General features: G+C 37.8%; 2 protein-coding genes and 1 non-coding gene across 3 annotated transcripts in view; all 3 read right to left on the bottom strand.

Moving 5' to 3' along the window:
• Positions 1606–1678, bottom strand: TRNAE-CUC. Its single transcript has one exon. It is a non-coding gene; the product is annotated as a tRNA-Glu (tRNA).
• On the bottom strand, positions 10472–14628 carry LOC109710413 (ras-related protein RIC2). Its single transcript, XM_020232954.1, has 2 exons — positions 14135–14628; positions 10472–11127 (listed from the first exon to the last, which is right to left on the bottom strand). Exons 1-2 carry the CDS (start codon positions 14353–14355, stop codon positions 10695–10697), a joined length of 654 nt encoding a protein of 217 aa, XP_020088543.1. The 5' UTR covers positions 14356–14628; the 3' UTR covers positions 10472–10694.
• The window catches only part of LOC109710252, an 8316-nt gene continuing 4221 nt past the window's right edge, over positions 14934–19028 (bottom strand). Inside the window, exon 2 of the mRNA XM_020232761.1 lies at positions 14934–17746. Within this exon, the coding sequence (XP_020088350.1) occupies positions 15073–17746 (2674 nt within the window). The 3' untranslated portion in view covers positions 14934–15072. The remainder of the gene's footprint in view (positions 17747–19028) is intronic.

Raw genomic sequence — 19028 nt, 5'->3', positions numbered from 1 at the left:
AATAGGAATAAGATTCTCGGATATAATCTTTCATAATGCGAACCAAACGCACACTAATAGTAACTTTTATCAAGTTATTCTTGAAATTTTAAAGAAATTTGTGGGAGAGTTACTTTGTGGCTTATTACACGACCAATCGAATGGGTTCTAGTCTTCTAGATCATGCGTGCACAATATGACCAGTTTAAGACCCAAAAAACAAACTCATCGCATCCAACAGCAGGAAAATGTAGAAAGCACCTGAAAAGTTTGATCTGACAAAAGAAAAATGTTTAAGACACGCAGCGTCGTACATCGTCAAGTATGGGATGCTTCGTATAAAACCTAGTTTATAGTAGAGCTGTGTAGTCATGAAATGGCTTCAATCGGATGATTAGAGAACAAATTTTAAATATTTAATGATTAAGTAGTCATTTTCTCCACTAATCCAACATTCAGATTAGTTTTGTACATTTTCACTTTTAAAAAGAATAGGCATAAACTAGGTGAACCAAGCCAAAACCGACAAAATGACTAAATAAACCACTAATATTCCATGAAAATGGTTAGAGCCAGATAAAAGCTGAAAAAAGAAAAAGAAAACGGTAAACTAATTCATAATATTATCATCATTGGGAACAGCAAGTCTTTGTGTTGATACGGGTAAAACCTCGGTCGAAATTGCTAACAAGACACCTGCTCTGATAAGTACAAATGAGAAGTTTCAGCTGACAAGGAAGGTTTAAAGGGGGTGAATTCAAGCATTAAGTTTTAAGCGGCTGCGATTGTCAGAGCCTTGCTGAGAATGACACCCTCGTACTTCACCTGGAGCCGCTCCATGGCATCCTCTTTGGTCACTCTTTGCCGAATCCTGGCACCAAACTTTGCATCTGTTATGGTGCAGCAAAGTTTTCAGTCAGAAGATGCAACCTAATAACAGAAATTTGGAAGATTAAGGGATAGATGGGTCCACTAGCAATAGTAACTAGCCACCAGTAATAATAACTTGCCACCTATTAAGGTCCTGACGTCCTCGTCAGTCCAATCACACACACAGTCCAAGATCATCAGGCGATGTGAGACTCGTCTCGCTAGCCCGTCATTCAGACCCTGGCTGTCCAGCTGGTGAACCGGCTCTGATACCAAATATATCGACTCAGCCCACTAGCAATAATAACTCGTTGGGCCCAGCTAACAGCCCAAAATGCTTAAGTCCAGTTATTATTACTAATGTCTAAGTTTCTTATAAACCCAATGACAACCTCATTCTCATTCGATGTGGGATTATTGGGGTGTCACAATAGAATACACATTAACAGCAAACTGCAAACAGCAAAGAAAAGGTAAGGGAAAAATCAAAGCGTCAGACTTATCAACTATTACACCGTAAGGATAGTAAGCAAAGAACCTCAAATCTCTGATTTTGAAAAACCTGACGTTCGCCCAGCCAACTCAACTGCTCCAAAACCTGGAGAGCATTATGCTCAAGGAGAAAAATTGGAGGGGAAAAGAAAATTGAAATTATTGAGAGCACTCCTGTCTTAATTAGACAGTGATTTGGTTAAAGAATATGCCACTAAAATCGCTACTTACAAGCCTAAACTCCTTTAGGAAATAAAAAGATTTTTCCGTTGCCGGGACTTGAACCCGGGTCTCTCGGGTGAGAGCCGAGTATCCTAACCAACTAGACTACAACGGATCGTGTCTAATTGAGCGATAATATTTCTGTAATCTAAACAATGTTATGCTACTAACCAATCATAAGAATCTCCGGGTACGTTCCCTCATTATTCTTCAATTATTATTTTCTGAATCCAATCCCATTCATTTCGACAATTTGATAATTCCATGTCCGTGGGATTGCTTGATCTATATCGGTGCGGTAATCTGATTCTCTTATGATTTCAACGTTTTCGAGCCGTTATTTCTGTTTTCTCTCTTAGATTGATTTTACTATACAGTTTTATTCTATTTAATCTGATTTGCTTTTGAGATCCTTACAAGAACAATCATTTGTGTTAGCACAGTGATTATTATTTAAGTTGCCATTCTTGAAGTCGCTATCTGAGCTTCTAGTTTCTTCGATAGTAAATTAGTACATGTACTGAGAAAAATTTCAGAGTGTTTTGGAGTACGCGGGCGAGAGGCCTACCAACTCCCACATTAGCCAATGATCCCCCCCTCAAAATGGGGCTTGGTGGGTGGGATGTCCATCCAAATGTGGTTGTCACGGGCCCACTGTAACACAATATGAGGTGTATGTAATCTCATCCAATTATTGTGTTTGCATGCATTGTGCACCACTCAATAATACGAGACAACATGTCGCGATTCATGCTCTGTCCCACTTTGTTCATTCTCCTTCTTCGAGAAATATCTCTTGCAGCCATTTTTATTATCACCCAATTAAGCTTGGTAAATTCTTCTGTGAATGTAAAAATATTTTTGTTCATAATACAAAAAATGACGTAATCAATCACGAAGATCAAATGCGACATTTTCTAGTGTTACTTGCAAGAAAGAAAATATGAAAAACATGACTAATCCGACCTACTTTGGGGATATTCGACTATTAGGTATAACAATTTTGACTTGTTATCATCTTCAGGGACACAGACATATCTATTTGATTGTTAAAAAAAAAACACTGCAATCTGTGATGAGTGTTAATTTGTGTTTGCTTATACTTCTGAGTGTTTGGTTGCTTATTGGAGATAGTGAATAGTTTGCTTGGAATGTATATTTTTTTTAAGAGATAGGTAGCACGCTACCTGCTTCGTTTATTTCATTTAGAAATAAACTTAGCTAGAAATGTGAATCAATAAGGATTCGAATTTGGGTTTCGGGTACCAACCACTAAGCCCTTTGCCACTTGCTTTAGGGACGGTCGGTTGCTTGGAATGTATATTAAACTAACGAATATGCTCTTTTAGTTGATACCTTTCACTTTATTATGAATTATAGCCATATATTCAACTATGGTTATATTACTAATATATAATAAATTGAATTAATAAAGCAGGTAACTTGCTATTTTTTTCTATTAATATGTATATAGAGAGAGAGAGAGAGAGCTAGGTTCTTATAATATCTGTAGTACCGAGACTCCAATACTATAGTCTTATTTTTTATCTTAGGATGTTCAAATCAACGATCCACATCGTTAAAATTAATTTAAGATATTTGAAGTTTTTAGAAATAAAATTTTATATTTTTTTCGATATAGTTTACTTTATGATCAAATTATTTCAAAATTGCCAATTTTCAATAGCTACTCTAGCGAGTTTGTAGTTTAACAGTGCAGAAGAATCTAAATTTATTCAAATATTTATAGAAAATACTTTAAACTATTTAGATCACAGTAAGTGTCTTTGATCTTGAATTCAAAAATCCTATCCTTATATTTTAAATATTGTTCAATTTCCACCGTTCATTTGACATGATTTATTTACTAATAAACGATGTCGAAAATAATTAAAATTTTATTCCTTAAAAATTTCATATACCCTATATTATATTTAATGGTGTAAATCATTGATTTGATTATCCTAAAATAAAAAATGAGATTATAGTATTAGAACTTCGGTACTATAAATAGTATAGTAGCCTCGTTCTATATGTATGTATAATATCACTCATATAGTTTTTAATGTTTAATTATTTAAACCTTTAACCTAACTGTTCCAATTGAACATCACTTTGTGCATAACAATAAAAATAAAAAGTTTTAATAATTCTGATTGTTTACAACTATGTTTCTGCTTTATTTCTCTTCCTTTCTGTTAAGTATCACCTAGTCATGTCCTTCTTATTTTGGCGCGGTATTTTTAAATACTAGTTTCCATAAGTTTGTTTTTCCAAAGTATTCATCCAGAATTTCTAGTCCTATGCGACACTCTCAACACCGGATAATAACTAGATTTAAATATTTTAGACTTGTAGTTTGGACTCAATAAGTTATTAGTATTTATGAGCTAGATTGTTACATCCAATTTTTTTTGACTCGCTTCTGAAAGTGTGTTTTACATATATACTTTTTTAAATTAATTGATTTGCTCATTTAAAGCATTAATTTTGGTCGTCACTCATAATTTTAGTAGAAACATTATAAAAAATCCGGCACAGTTACAACTCTATTGCCGTAATGCCAAAGTTAAACCAATCCAGTTGTCAAATTACTCGTTATGAAGCTACTCGCTCCGGCTTTGACTCCAAATTGCAATAAAATAGAGGTGTTGGCTGGAAAGAAAAAAAACCCACCAATGTTAACTCTTCCATCGCTCCTAAATATAATCATTATTGATACACATGATCACACTTATTGGCGCTAGTAAAGTAATTCAAGTATAATTTACTAGTCACTACAAAGAAATATTACATTTTCTCAAAAAAAAAAAAAAGGAAAAAAAGAAGGCTCAGAAGTGCATGATTTACGCACACAAAAATTTTCAAAACTTTGTTTCCTGGTAATACGTAGTATATTATATACAGTTCAAAATCTGCAAGTAAGTTCCTAAGCATGTAAAATTCGTAATCACATGCCAAAAATGATTTTTTTTTTAAATATATATATATATATTCTTGATCCTATAGAACTGTAGAAGCAACAGTGTGAGCCCACAACCTCAAATTCTCCTTCAAATCGACCTCGTCTCCGTACACCGGAATCCTCCAATTCCTCAGCACAGAACCCCTCTCCTCCCCCTTCTCCTCCTCCTCCTCCTCTTCGCCGCCATCGATCGCCGCCGCAGCGCCGGCACGATCTCCACCAGCCGCGGGTCCGCCGCAGCCTCCGCCTCGGAGAAGGTAAACCCTAGATCCATGAGCCCCTTCAATTCCTCGAACTCTAGATCCGACAAGCTCCTAGTAGAAGTAGTTGTTGTTGCACTGCTGGCCCTCCTCCTCCGCCGCCACCTCCGCCGTCGATGCCTGCCGCGCTCGGCGGCGGCGGCGCAGATCTCCGCCGCGGCGGATTCCTTCCCGGAGAGGATCNCGAGGCCAGTGTCGGATACGAAGGGGTCGCGCTCGTCGCTGAGGGTGCGGCGGTGGCGCGCGATCGGACGGCGGGGGGAGGAGGCCGGGGGCTGCTCCGAGGCGTTGGATCGCGCATCCTCCTCGATATCGAGAACCGCCGCCACCGCCAGAGTCGTCGTCGGCTGCGGCGGCGGCGGCGGCGGCGGAGAGAGGAGGACGTGGTGGCGGAACCAATACAGGTCGAATAGGGTTAGGGTTTGTTCTATTCCGACCTCTTCCTCCTCCATTATTATTAGGAAATAATCGAACAAAGAGAGACAAGCAGTGAAATAGAAAAAAAATAGTGGAGTACTTTTATAGAAAGAATTGTGCTTCAGTGTTTGCCACCGAATTTATAGTTTATTACGAAAATTGCCATTTTGGATGATGTAAACACGTGCTCGTAAATAATTCGAAGATTACTTGTGAATTGTGATTGGGGGCTTGATGAGACGGCAGGTCTTGAGTCTGACTGGACATATGTTGCTTTGGAAGGAGGGAAAATTCGATGATAGTGCTGGCGCTTGCTTCAGAAGATTCTAGGAGGTTAGGGAGAGGACGCGGGGCATAGCGACGGCGGAGGTGGACGTATAAGACACTTAGTAATAAATCAGGTTTACTATGTCATCAATACACCAAATAATAACTAGCCCAATCCTTCTTCATAACAGAGACGGTAGAATAACTGTTGTTTTATATATATCTGTTGTAATATTATCTAATACTATTGTTGGTATACGAGCTTATTTAAATGCTAATATATATTATCTAATAGTAAGTGTTTTTATAAAGCAAAAAACTTAATTTTTATTCTTTTACATATATTTTATATTCACTAGATATTCGATTACGCTATTAATTTATCAAATAGTACAAAATTTTTTAGTAAATAAAAAAATATATACATAATAAGATATTATTCATACGCACCCTCAAATAAAACCTATTTGTTATTAATATATTGATATTGTGATATAAAAAAATTTAAAATATTTTTCTGAGTGTAATTTAAAATAAAGTTATCAGAGGGCATGTCATTCATAATATACTTTAATTATTCACTGTTTATTGAGAGTGGAATGCACAATAATAATGCTAATTATCATGTATTTCGTCATTATAACTGGTAACTACTTGTAATACTACAAGCACCATAAGAAAATCTTTTGTACGTCAATCACTTTTATTTCTTATTTGATAAGGAGCGTTCTCAAGTCTCGACCACCATAAGTGCTGGTAATCTGGGTCCAGCCATAATTTTTTTTAACCATCCCCACTGAATGATACGATTTGCTAGGACAAATTATTGCACGAACCATGGGCCCATGGAGTGTTTTTAACCATCCACGTTATGCACCCACAAAAAATCTAGAGCCGAGCCGTAAGAAAAAGTATTAAATATTTTTACATTTAAAATTATTCTCGATCAGTTTAAGTTTTTAAGTAGTGTTTGGTTCGAAACGAGAGGGGAATAAGTCTTTGTCCCCTATTGTTCTCAAACGAGAATTTTCATATCCGAGAACAATAATTTTTAAATTTTTAAAATAAGCTAGTATAAGACTGGACTGCTGTTCCACCCTCTTTCCTAAAACAAACTTAAGTGAAAACAAAGTTAATTATTCTAAAACAAACTTGTTCCCAAGTGAAAACAAAGTTAACTAAAACTTAAATTTAATCTTAATTATAATATTAAATTATTAATTAATTTAATTAATATGTTTAAATTATTACTCTTGCTTAAATAATAAAGTAATTAATTAATTTATTATTTATAATTAATTAGGTAATTAATTATTAATGATTTAATATGTTTATCTATAAACTAATATTTATATTGATCAATCATTAATATTTTTATTAATCTAATTAATTTTTTTACTAGTTATCTAACTAAAATAATTTACTAACTAATTAAAAAGTTAAATTATTTTTTATAGTTAATTAATTAATTAATATATTTTTATTATCTTATACAATATTCATAGCTAATAAATTTTTTAAATTATTTTTAAGTAATATTTTGATGTTAATTAATTATAGATAAAATAATTTTAATTTAAAATTATAACTCTTATTACTCTTTTTTTTTTGTTCCAATCTAATCATACAAATACTATTTATCTTATTCCTAGAAATAATTCAATTTTCATCCAAATGCAAAAATTGGTATAATTTCTTATTACACCCGAACTTCTATTTATCTCTTGAATAAACAGTTCTTATTTAACTTGAAGAATAACTGTTGTTTCATATTATTATTTAAGGAACAAAATAAAAAAGATCCATATCAATACAAAATAAAATGGAACAAGGCTACTGATCGATTGAGGGCCCGTAGTGAGTACGATTAGAAATGAAACACGAGATGAAAACCACCCTAATAATTGATTTAGGTTAGGAACGTGGCATGGTATCCTATTTTCAAAACTCCGCAATAAGGGCGAGGCAATTAATGGAGTTGAATATTCTAAGGTGGTTTGGAGTTTACACTAGGTCAAATTAAGGAAATATGTGTACCACGATTTGATGTCCATATGCCCAAGCCAATTTAATTAATTTGCCCCATATACTCTCTATCTGCGTCTTTACATGAGGGGTAACGCTTGCGGTTCCAATAAGTGAGCACAAATATGTCCACATGATTTTCATGAGAAGTTGGTAGTTAGGAGGTCTCAGTCACATGGTACTGGTACTTGCCAATTTATACCATCAATATCTTAATCCCAGACCTCGTTCTCTTCTCTAGATATGTAATTAATTAATTAATATGACGTCCCTAAACCTGGTTTCGGGTCTCCTTTCTGATCTGTTCACGTGTCAGTTTGTCTTAATCCAAAGATTAGTCGGGTATTTTTAAATACTAAAATTCAAAAACAAAACTTAGAGGAGATGATTAAAACCTTCGGATAACGGTAAAAATTGATACGTGACAGCGAACCCATAACTTCACATCGAGGTTTCGTTGAGGAGCTTTTTACTTAAGTTTTTTTTTTCCCCCTTTCTTTGATCAAGCTAAGATCAATAACTTTGCATCAATATAAGAATGTACGTTATGTGGGACTTGAGCAAGGGAACAAAAATTTTAGGAAGATCGTCACTGTATATTATAATAGCTTTAAATTTTATGGAACTTTGAACTGAAATCACTTAACTCCCGGAGAAGAGTACGAACCGACTACATATTACAGCAGAAACTAGTAATGACATGAGCCATATATGAAAATAAGGAATTTAATTATTTAGAGGGACAACGAAAAGGAGAATTGGCCCACAATGTATTTTTGTCTGCATGGGCATTATCATTTATCTGCACACATGCTTGCAGTTGGTCACCTGCATGCGTACATGGCTATCCGTTGTGTGTAGGGATGACAATAGAGACAGATTAGTAGAAAACCTGCCCCCGTGCACAGTGAAAGTGCCAGGGAGCAAATTGCAACAGGTTTAAGTATCCCCTTTTTATAACTACCATTATCATTAAACCTACTTTAACTTATCCAAAACACTTAGTAATTTCTTACAATTAGACATAAATCTAATAGTTTTGATTGGAGAGAGAGAGAGAGAGAGAGAGAGAGAGGTGAACGTACGTATATATAGCTGGAGATCATGTAGATTGCTGGGCAAATCTCCTTTGGCAGCGGGGCGTGCTCTAATTTTATGTTCACCAATCAAAACAGCTGAAAACAGCCTTTTGAGAGTAACGACGGATCAGAGGAACCAAAATCATGAACACCCTTCTGCCGAAGGAGAAGTGGCCCTGTAATCCACATCCAGCGCTTCTCCAAACCAGATTTTTCTTTTTTTTTGGATGTATGCGGCGCTCTTTCACCGTCTGAAGAGTGAGTTGCATGGGTATTTATAATTAGTGCATTTTCAGCTACTCAAACATATATTCGCATATGCGGAAAAGAGAAAAGTACGAATATGCCGATCATGGTTATGTAGTCATGCATATGAACACCAAGCGTGCGAGCTTTCACGTGCATACGCAGGGTTTTTCATTGTCCATCCAAACATGCAATGTACCTAAATAAATTCTACAATTGAACCTACAATCAAATGCATGGTCGACCACTGTAAATCGAACTTAATCCTATATTTGACATTTGGTGTGCAACAGCTGGTAATGGTATTCTACTTAACAAAGAGGACATTCTTGCCATTTGTACATGTCGAACTTGAGTGAACATTAAGGTTCTTATCTACTAGATTTCATTCGAATTTTAACCTTATTCGATTCGTGTTGATATGTTATGCGGCCTTTCGAGACCTCATGAGCCCTTAGCTCCTTGTTGGTAAGGTCTTGTCACATGCATGCATAATACTATAAAAATAAAACAATCTAATCCGTAAATCTTAAAGAGATGGCATCAAATGAGAACATCCAGAGGATGTTCTGCGACAGAACCAGGTCGACAAGCACAAAATTATGGCCCTCCATAGCTGCTATGAAGCAAAGGCGATTCATTTGTGGTCCATTGATTTGAAGGTTTCTTTTACATGCAGCATGTCATGGATACATGCATGATCAGTTTATGAGTAAATATAATCATTCTAGTATAATAAGGCCTCTTGTATTCTCACTAATTCCTAATTAGTCAAGCCAAATAAGCATCGTCACACAGGTTTCTTGCACTACTTAAATGTATCAAATTAAAAGGATATGTAACTTTTGGTGGAGATGGAGAGAGAATGAGGACATGCTATGAGGACCATACTGCAATCTGAAAAAGAGGAAAAGGTGGGAATGGTTAAAAGCGAAGAGAAGCTCCCGAAGAATATGAATTGGAATGGCATATCCAGTAGCATATCCAGAAAACAGGTGGAGTCGCTTCACTATTACTTTGTTGCAAGTGATCCATGATGAACTCGAGGAAGGACGCGCGCGCCCGCACACACACAGAGGTGCTACATGTGGGTGTCACAATTACAGAGTAGTTTTCCAATGGCGAGGGGCACAACTGCCACTTCATGAAGATGTCCTTGCCAAAGGAGAATAGCCCTGCTATTCAACTACACGATTAAACTTCTTATTCTTTTCTTTTCGCATACTTGTTCTTCTAGGAAGATGCATCAATGCAGTGGCCAGAGAGCAGTCTTCTGAAATTTTATCTTATTTATATACTTTTATTATAGTTCATGCAAACGGCTTGACGGTGCCAGGAAAAATCATTCCACACAGAATTAAGAATTGTCGAGCGATTTCAATGAAGCACCCAAGCACAAAAATACAAGAAGTTCTCTTGAATTAAAAGAGGAAGCAATTGCGCTGCAAAGAAACTACGATCTCCTTTGAAACGGCAAAAGAAATGTCACCAAAGATACAGCCCAAGGTGAGAGAAATAAAACAATATTGGCAAAAGTGAACTCTTAACTACTCCAAAGAAACTAACAAGAAGCTCTCTCACAACCTTCGGTCAAAAGATGCTTAACTAAACAATGACAATTAGAACGGACTATAATCTAAACCATATGATAAATCATGTAGCAGCTAATGCAAGGTATATGCTTTAATTCATCAAGGATTTGTAACGCAACAAATAAAAAGTACACTGAACCTGACAAAGCTTTCCTGGTTTAACAAAATGTAATGGTGCGCATAACCTAAACAAATCTTAATGCCACAAAGAGTAGTCTGGAAACAAACACTACAGTCTACAGTAAAACACAAACCACGGAAAAGCGGGAAAGTAGCTTAATCAAGTAGAGCAGCACCCCACTCTCTTCAGCGCAGAAACATCGTCCTTCACATTGATTTTCTCCCCTTTACTCGGCACCGCAGAAGCTCCATCGTCCCCTGTTTCAACCGCCTTTTTACTGACAATATGATAAATCTGAGTTAAAACCTCGGCAAAGGCATTTTCCACATTGGTTGATTCCAATGCAGATGTCTCCATGAAATAGAGAGATTCCCTCTCTGCAAAGGCCTTTCCTTCTTCGGCAGAAACAGCTACTAAATGACGGAGATCTGACTTGTTTCCGACCAGCATGACGACTATATTTGGATCTGTGTGGTCTCTCAATTCTCTCAGCCAGCGTTCAGCGTTCTCAAATGTAGAGTGTCGGGTGACATCATAGACGAGTAACGCACCAACAGCTCCTCGGTAGTATGCACTAGTGATGGCGCGATACCTGTGGCTAGGAGTTAGAGCTGGTGCAGGAAAAATTCAATGCATTGAGAAATAGAAGCCAAGCACTTGGAAAATAAAAAGTCCATAGTTCTAGCTAGAGTGGGAGGATAAACTGAGTTTTTGGGCTCAAGAAGTAAAAGTTCCAATGAAAGAAAGATGATTGGAGATTTTACTGAAAAGTAGTTGGGGCACTTTCCGGCGGTTCTACTCATATAGGACTTGCGTAGGTGCGGTTCTACTCATATAGGAACTTGAGTAGGTATAAGGCTCCAACCAAGACAAACAGCCTCAAAAAATTTCAAATGATTTACTAGATTTACGAGCTGAAGCCAGATTATTCTTCATTCAATCTGATGCAATTACCACTTTGGTCAAGTTAAAGCTTTTAAAGCTTCTCTCTGCAATTTCAGTTTTATCTAGAAAAAGAAAATTGCCTAGAAAAAAGGCAGTTGTATCTATGGAGTGAATGAAAGAAAAATAAATAAATAAAAATGGAAGCACGCATGTTGAGATATAACACTATTTATGAGGACACAAATTTGCCAATAGGCCCAATACATACTGCTCAGTGATCTGTAGAGGCCTAAATGCATGAGCGTATCTTATACGATAATAGGCACTTTGGATGTTTATCCCTAATATTAAGAATTTGAAAACTGATCTTGTGGTCAACCAACGGGAAGCATGAATAATCATCAGTTGTACTTTTTGATCAGGTGGTCATCCTCGTAAATTAAATGCACTACAGTATTTGCTTTTTGATTTTATAATCCATATAGTCAGAAAGGAAATCAGCTCTAAGTCAATAAGAGTCTTAAGCTAAATCATAATGAGACAACCAGAAGCAGGCAACGGGGGTCAGGTGAAAGCAATTTGTATTATGCTAGTCACTACCATGACATTTCAGATGATAAACATAAAATGTAAAATATTCAGTGTCTATTACAGAGAAGATCGTTAAAACTAGTACAGTGAACAGATTTGATAGTAGCCTATGCTGCTATGCATAGTAGAGTTATATATGTGTTACTCTAAGTGGTGATGGATAGATGAGATATCAGCAGCTCCACTTATTTGACAAAGAAATATGGATTCAAATAGGTTTTTCATCATATAACTTACAATACATGCTAAAACAAAATATAGACTGAAACAACTGTAACTGATACAAAGTTAGACAGGACAAGAAGCCGGTAAAAGCAAAATGAACTATGAAACACTTTACTTTCTGAAATGCATAAAAATCAAGAGAAAAGTGCACAGAGAAGCTGAGTTGCTATACACTAAAACAAAATTATCAAATTGTGATGATTAGAAATCTTCAAGAAAAGCACAATATAATAAGGAGGCCTAACTGCGCATTTACTTAAGAGTAAGAAAATTCTTAATCAATCAGTGGAAAATAGCCTTTTGAATTTCTACTATCTAGGTACAGTTGAATAGCTGATTCACAAAAAAATTTCACCGAAAATAAGGATGAAAACCAAGCATTGAGATTTTGTGAGTTTCCTTTTGAAATTTGAGAGGTTTTCCTTTCCTGCACCGACCCTACAAGCAGGGAAGGAAAACCAGTGTAAAGGAAAACCACAAAAATTAACGTTTCTATCGCTTTCTTGTGAAGGAAAAAAAAAAAAAATCCCAAATCCTCATCCCTTCTTATCTCATTTTCTTCAGAATAATCCACATTCTACATAAATCCATGTGAATCTCAACAGTTTTTCTAGAGAACTCTATCTACTGTAGTGGGGATAGCAGGCAAGCCTGTATTTCTTGTTGAGAGATGAACACTAACTGCAGGTGAGTGAGGAATTTGACACTGCTGGGAGGATCTTATACTAAAAGAACCCATTTGAGCCTGCCGAACCAAATATAAATCCAGCATAACACAGTCAAAAGAACCCCAGGAAAATAACACAACCAGGAAGAATGGCAGATTCAAGAAGAGAGACCTACAAAAGAGGCAAAGTACTAAATGTGCATGATGTAACTAGCAATCTTGTTAATGTTTCAAATTAAGGCAGAGATTTTAAAAGTAGGAGAACAAAGCGATTTTTAACCCGTTCTTTGGACAGTTTCCAACATTTTAGCCTCAATTTTTTTATCCCTTAGTACAAGGCAAACATAACACTAGTTCTAGAAAGATGTTGAAATCCACTAATTGACCGATTCAAATGGCAAGACATTTCAAGACAGCCAACAAACGAAAAATGACTCTATGATTTGCATGACATCTGCACAGAGAACTTGACTCAAAATAGTACATCGGAAAAATCTTTACTTCATGAGGTTAGTCCTCTTCATCAGTCCATTTTAAAGTCTTCAATCATTTGATAGCCAAATAAACTTCTGGTAAAAGTACACTCAGACCCCCCCTCAAATATCGGCTATTTTGAAATAGGACCCTCAACTTTTTTTTTTGGACAACCCTTCAACTTCTTTTTTTCTTTTTAACTATTTGAGATATTCTAGTTTGTTAAATATAATATTATGCTACATTTATATTGCTACTGGCTATTAACTGCTAATTTTTGCAGTTCTATTTTCTAAAAGAAAAAATGAATGGGGCCATCAAATTTAACAGAACCGCCACCGAATGTAGAAAATCCCCAATTTGATTTACCAAATCACTCAAATAAAAGTAATATCACAAACTGGAAGATTGATTTCAACATGGCCAACAGTTCATGGGACTTGCTCTAAGCTTAGTTTCTATTCTAAGTTCTGCGGCATTCCTTTTTTATCTTCAGCAAGAAAGGCCATCTCAAATGGACCAACAGTGCATAAAACAACCAAATTACATGAAAAGGCAAACAAAATTAATCTTCCTCAAAAACTAACAAAACACTGGATCAGTACCTAACACTAGATCTAGCACCACATAGTTACTATTCCACTACAAGATTCATCATATAGATCAATTTACCAATCTAAGTAATTCTTAAAAGCTACTAAATCAAACAAAACTCAAGATCCACAACTAAGATCACGGAGAAGATCGAGATCTCTACCTCTCTTGGCCCGCGGTGTCCCAAATCTGAGCCTTGATGACCTTCCCATCGACGCTCAAGCTCCTTGTGGCGAACTCGACCCCGATGGTGGATTTGGACTCGAGGCTAAACTCGTTCCTGGTGAATCGCGAGAGGAGGTTCGATTTCCCCACCCCGGAGTCGCCGATGAGCACCACCTTGAAGAGGTAGTCGTAGTCGTCCTCCGCTCTATACCCCGCCATGGACGCCTCCTTCTCTCTACCTCTCTCTATCCCCTCTTCGTCTTCGTCTTCTTCGTTCTCTTCGATTCGGATCGGAGGAGGCGTGCAGAGACGGAGAAATGGCGGTGTCTCTGAGTGTGGGCGCGGTGTTTTATGTTTAGCTCTTTCTCTCTCTCTCTACCTCACTTTCCTCTTCCGCTTTTAGAGAGAGAGAGAGAGAGAGAGAGAGAGGGGAGAGAGAGAGAGGGGCGAGAGCGAGATTTTGGTCGGGTCGGGTAGCGGAATAATTTACGGGGAGTGAGGCGAGTGCGAAGGAAGCGGCTTTAAAGCTGACACAGAGGCTGCGGAGTGAAATGACCGGATTGCCCCTGTGCGGTGTTTAAGCATGTGTTGGGCCTACTTATTTAATTGGGCCTCTGTCTTGAACGGTTGGTCAACGGCCTCTTTGACCTGGAATTTGGTTGATACAAATGGGTCTCTTTCTTTTCTTTTTTTTTGTTGAGAAACATTTTGTTTATTTTTAAATAATGAATTTAGCTATACCCACGATTACGTCATTAGCAAACTGTGGTAAGCACGATCAATAATGGGCCAAATTTATGTAACATTATGCATGAGAGGTTACGTACATAATAGCTGCTTTTGGAAGACATAACATATAATGTAGAAAATTAATTTTCTGATTACAAATATAGCTACCCAGCAAGTAGAATTACAGGTTATACAGAAATTATACTTTTACCTAGGCCCTGATAAAAGAGATGCACGAGGAACAAATGAAGAACCCGCACAACCATCTCTGCTAGGTATTGGAGTACCAGTAGCTACAAAATTATACTCCAGGTTCGTTTCCACGCCCATCGCACCTTCCAAAACCTTCACCACTGTAGACATTGAAGGCCTTTTGTTGCTATCACACTGCAGGCACCACATTGCAAGCTCCATCATTTCAATTATTTCTGCCTTCTGCAATTGTAAATCATTCATGTGACTATCAACTAAATCGAGCAACCGATTTGTTTTCGCCTTTTCTTGCAATAAGGTAATCAAATGAATACTCTCTTCGGGTTGGGAATGATCTAAGTTCTTCCTCCCACAGATAATCTCCGTTACGACAATACCGAAGCTGTAGATATCGACCTTCTCGGTGATTATTGAAGTCAACCATTCCGGCGCTAAGTACCCCGGCGTGCCTCTCATTCGAGTAACTACTTCACTCTGATCTCTATCTATTAGCTTCGCTAATCCAAAATCGGAAACCTTTGCATTGAATTTCTCATCTAGGAGGATGTTTTGCGGCTTGATGTCGAGATGAGCAATTTTTTGCCTGCAATCTTCGTGGAGATACGATAGACCTCTTGCTATGTCCAGGATAATTTTTCGTCGAGTTTGCCAATCAAGGGGCGTGGCTTGGTCTTTGTAGAAGATCCATTTGTCGAGTGATCCGTGACACATGTGCTCGTAAACCAAAAGCCTGTGAGTCTTCTCTGCGCAGAATCCGACCATTTTAACGAGATTGATGTGGTGAATGCTGCCGATAGTCTCGACCTCGGCGAAGAACTCTTTCTTACCTTGACCTATACCATCCAAGCGTTTGATGGCAACCTTTACGTCGTTTATTTTGCCCTCGAAAACGGATCCGAATCCTCCCTCTCCGAGCTTCTCGGAGAAGTTGTCAGTTGCTTCTTTCAGCTCCTTGAACGAAAATATTCTCGGCATTCCTGGCACTTGATGGAAAATTGGTTCCTCCTCTTCCTCCTCTTCCCTTTCCATACATTTACGTACTGCAATCACAATAAGAATGGCGAGGACCATTATAGAAAATCCAACTCCTAGTGCAGTCCCTACCAGAGCTCTCCTTTTGGAACTCTTCTTGGGAACGGCTGGGCTTTCAGGTGGGCTTTCGGCTGGGCTTTTGGGTGAAGCAGAAGTTGGGGATTTTGGAATGTTCTGCACCTTAATATACGAAGAAGAATTATAATAAGGCTTTACAATTTCATTCGTCTGCAATGAAAAGAGGTGCGACGGCAAGTAGCAGGAGCCATTGTAAGAATTACCGCCATACTTAAACAGAGCAGCTTTGCAAGAACAGTTCTTCAAACAGGCCTGCTTGCAACTCTCTTCACTGACACCCTGCAACGTCGGCGCGTCGATGTAATTGAAGTAAGTAATATTGTTAAGAGGTAATAGTTGATGATCTTGCGTTGATTGGCAAGATAGAGGTGTCAACTGGGCACACCCGAGATCTGGTAGCTGATTGTTAACCGGCTGAAAGTAGGTTGCCGAAGGGCAGCTGCACAGGCCGCTGTTCGAGCAAATGCCATAGTCGCCGCATACGGTAGGATACTCGCAGCTGTCCATATCCATCACATCATCTACAATCTTCGCGTATTTACCGGTCCACTCGTAAAGCCATAAGTGCCCGTCAGGCTCCAACCTCATAAACTGCAAAGACGCTGCAGTACTGGCCGCGGGCAGGGGGATCTCCTCGTCGGGGTCCGTGAATGAAGTGGAGATTGCAAGGCTGCCATTCAGGAAGGTCACGTAGGCTGACTTCTTACTTGTTGCGTTACTGCTTCTGGGGGTTATCACCTTTGAATAGTAGAGCTGCGGGGGATCGGAGTCGATGTAGGCGCGGAGACCGTCGGGGAAGACGGCGAGGTACAGTGATTCGCTTGGGGTGTCATTCGCGGCGGAGAGGTTCGCGGTGAGACGCATGCCCTCGGCCAGCGACTGGCCGATGACGAGCGTGTCGGTGGGGTGGTCGAAGGACTGCCAGACGGAGGCGTTGGCGCGATCGGAGAGCACCAAGTTTCCCGCTTCCGTCAGGCTTAGACCTGCCACGTTCTTGCTCGACGTGTTTGCGGACCACACTAGAGTGCCGTCGGCGTCGCGGAGAATCAAGCCGCCGCCGGTTTCGGCGAGCTGGAGCGTGGCGTTCTGGCCGACGGGGCGGCCGCGGTTGGCGGCCCAGACGACGTGCGGGGGGCCGGGGGCGGGGTTGGTGATGTTGCCGCCGCCGCCGCCGTCGCTGTAGACGATGAATACGGAGAACAGGAAGGCGTCGCAATCGGCGGTGCAGAAGAAGCCGCAGGCGAAGGAGGGGCCGAATCCGGCCGGGTTGGCGCGGAGAAGTATGGCGCGAACTCCGATATTGGAGTCCGCGCCCATATTACTTACGGTGTCGGCATGGGGAAGGGAATCGTCGTTGACCCAGGTGGTGGAGAGATTGGTTGTCCTGTACCAGAAGGGCGGCTTCTCGGCGCGGAGGGTACACAGCTGGGGAAAGAACAAGGCGGAGAGGAGGAGGAGGAGGAGGAGGAGGACGCCATGGGGAAGTCGCATGGGCGCCATCGATCGTGTCCCTTCTAAGGAGTAAGGACGCTCCCCGCATAATATTTTTCCTTCTTTATTTTAGCTTCGTGGAACTTGGAGGTCCGCATCCTTGGTCAAAAAATCCAAGTGAGGAATGGTCAAATATTTAGAAAAAATAAATAGGTCAAATATCACTCCTGCATTTTGCGCTTTAATATTTTATAATCTAAAGTATATTAATTTAGTACCTTTTGAATTTTTTTTTTTGTTACCTCCTTTATTAATTTTTCGTTAAATAATGTACAAAAAAAACTTTACATATCCTATCTATGGTTATCGAATATTTATTTTATCACCGATTTAAAAAAAAATAGTAAAGAAAATAACAAAAATAAAAAAATATAATACACTTTAAATCACATAATATTAAAGTGAGAAAGTATAAAATCACAGAAATGGTATTTGAAGTTTTCCCAAAAAAAAAAAAAAATCTTTTGGTCTCCTACTTATATCCACTAAATAATATGGCTGATACATCAGCACCTTACATTTTTAGGGTTTAAGATCTATAGTTTAGAAGGCTTAATTACACTCCATTCTATTATACTTTAGTATTATTTTTTATTTATTGTATTATACATTTTTTTCCCCACAAACAGCTTTGTAATATTATGGTTTGTCAATTTCTACACTATATTTTAAATTTATTTTTATTTTTTATCCTATTTTTTTTTTTCGTAGATATTACTAATTTTTTATCTTGCCAATTTTACATTACAAATTAATAAATCTTTTATTTTAGACGAAATCTAATAATTTTATTAAGAGGCACCAGTTAAATAGTAGAAAAATATAAAATTAATCTCAATGATGAACTCACTAAATTTTTTTATCCAGTTATCTTTGATTTTTTAAATTTTTAAATTTTATTATTTTTTATACCAAAATGAGTTGAATATTTAGTTTGTCACTTTAATAAGTATGTTTTAACAATTTTTATATAAAATTATAGGTTCATAACATATAGTGTAGTAATTGAAAAAAAAATAATTGAGTGGTACTTTTAAAATACAAAAATTATATGATATAGAAAGAGAAAAATATATATAAAATACAGCATGGTATAGCCTAATTAAGCCAAATAAAAATCGGTAGTGTTTGATTCAGGAATAAAAAAATTGTACAAATTTTTGAATGCTAGTCTTTATGTTTTATAGAACATATTTAATTAACTAATATTTTTGCTTTAAATTTTTTAATAAAATTTTGGACTCGGTTGGATGGTCCTGGACCTGATGCCTTTATGCCTATATAATCAAAAATTTTCAGATCAAATATATGAAAATTAAGATAGTGCCAATAAACAAAAGTATATATAT

Source organism: Ananas comosus, linkage group 5 (assembly GCF_001540865.1).
Source record: "Ananas comosus cultivar F153 linkage group 5, ASM154086v1, whole genome shotgun sequence".
Classification (NCBI taxonomy): domain Eukaryota; kingdom Viridiplantae; phylum Streptophyta; class Magnoliopsida; order Poales; family Bromeliaceae; genus Ananas; species Ananas comosus.
The sequence above is the reverse complement of the archived record's forward strand: the minus strand, read 5'-3'. Positions and strand labels throughout refer to the sequence as shown.

What these genes read in the sequence shown, in the direction of transcription:
- LOC109710413 (XM_020232954.1), bottom strand. Translation starts at nt 14,355, where the DNA reads ATGGCGGGGTATAGAGCGGAGGACGACTACGACTACCTCTTCAAGGTG. An exon ending in GACACCGCGGGCCAAGAGAG is followed by an intron (nt 11,128 to 14,134) that starts GTAGAGATCTCG and finishes TCCTAGCCACAG; the next exon opens with GTATCGCGCCATCACTAGTG.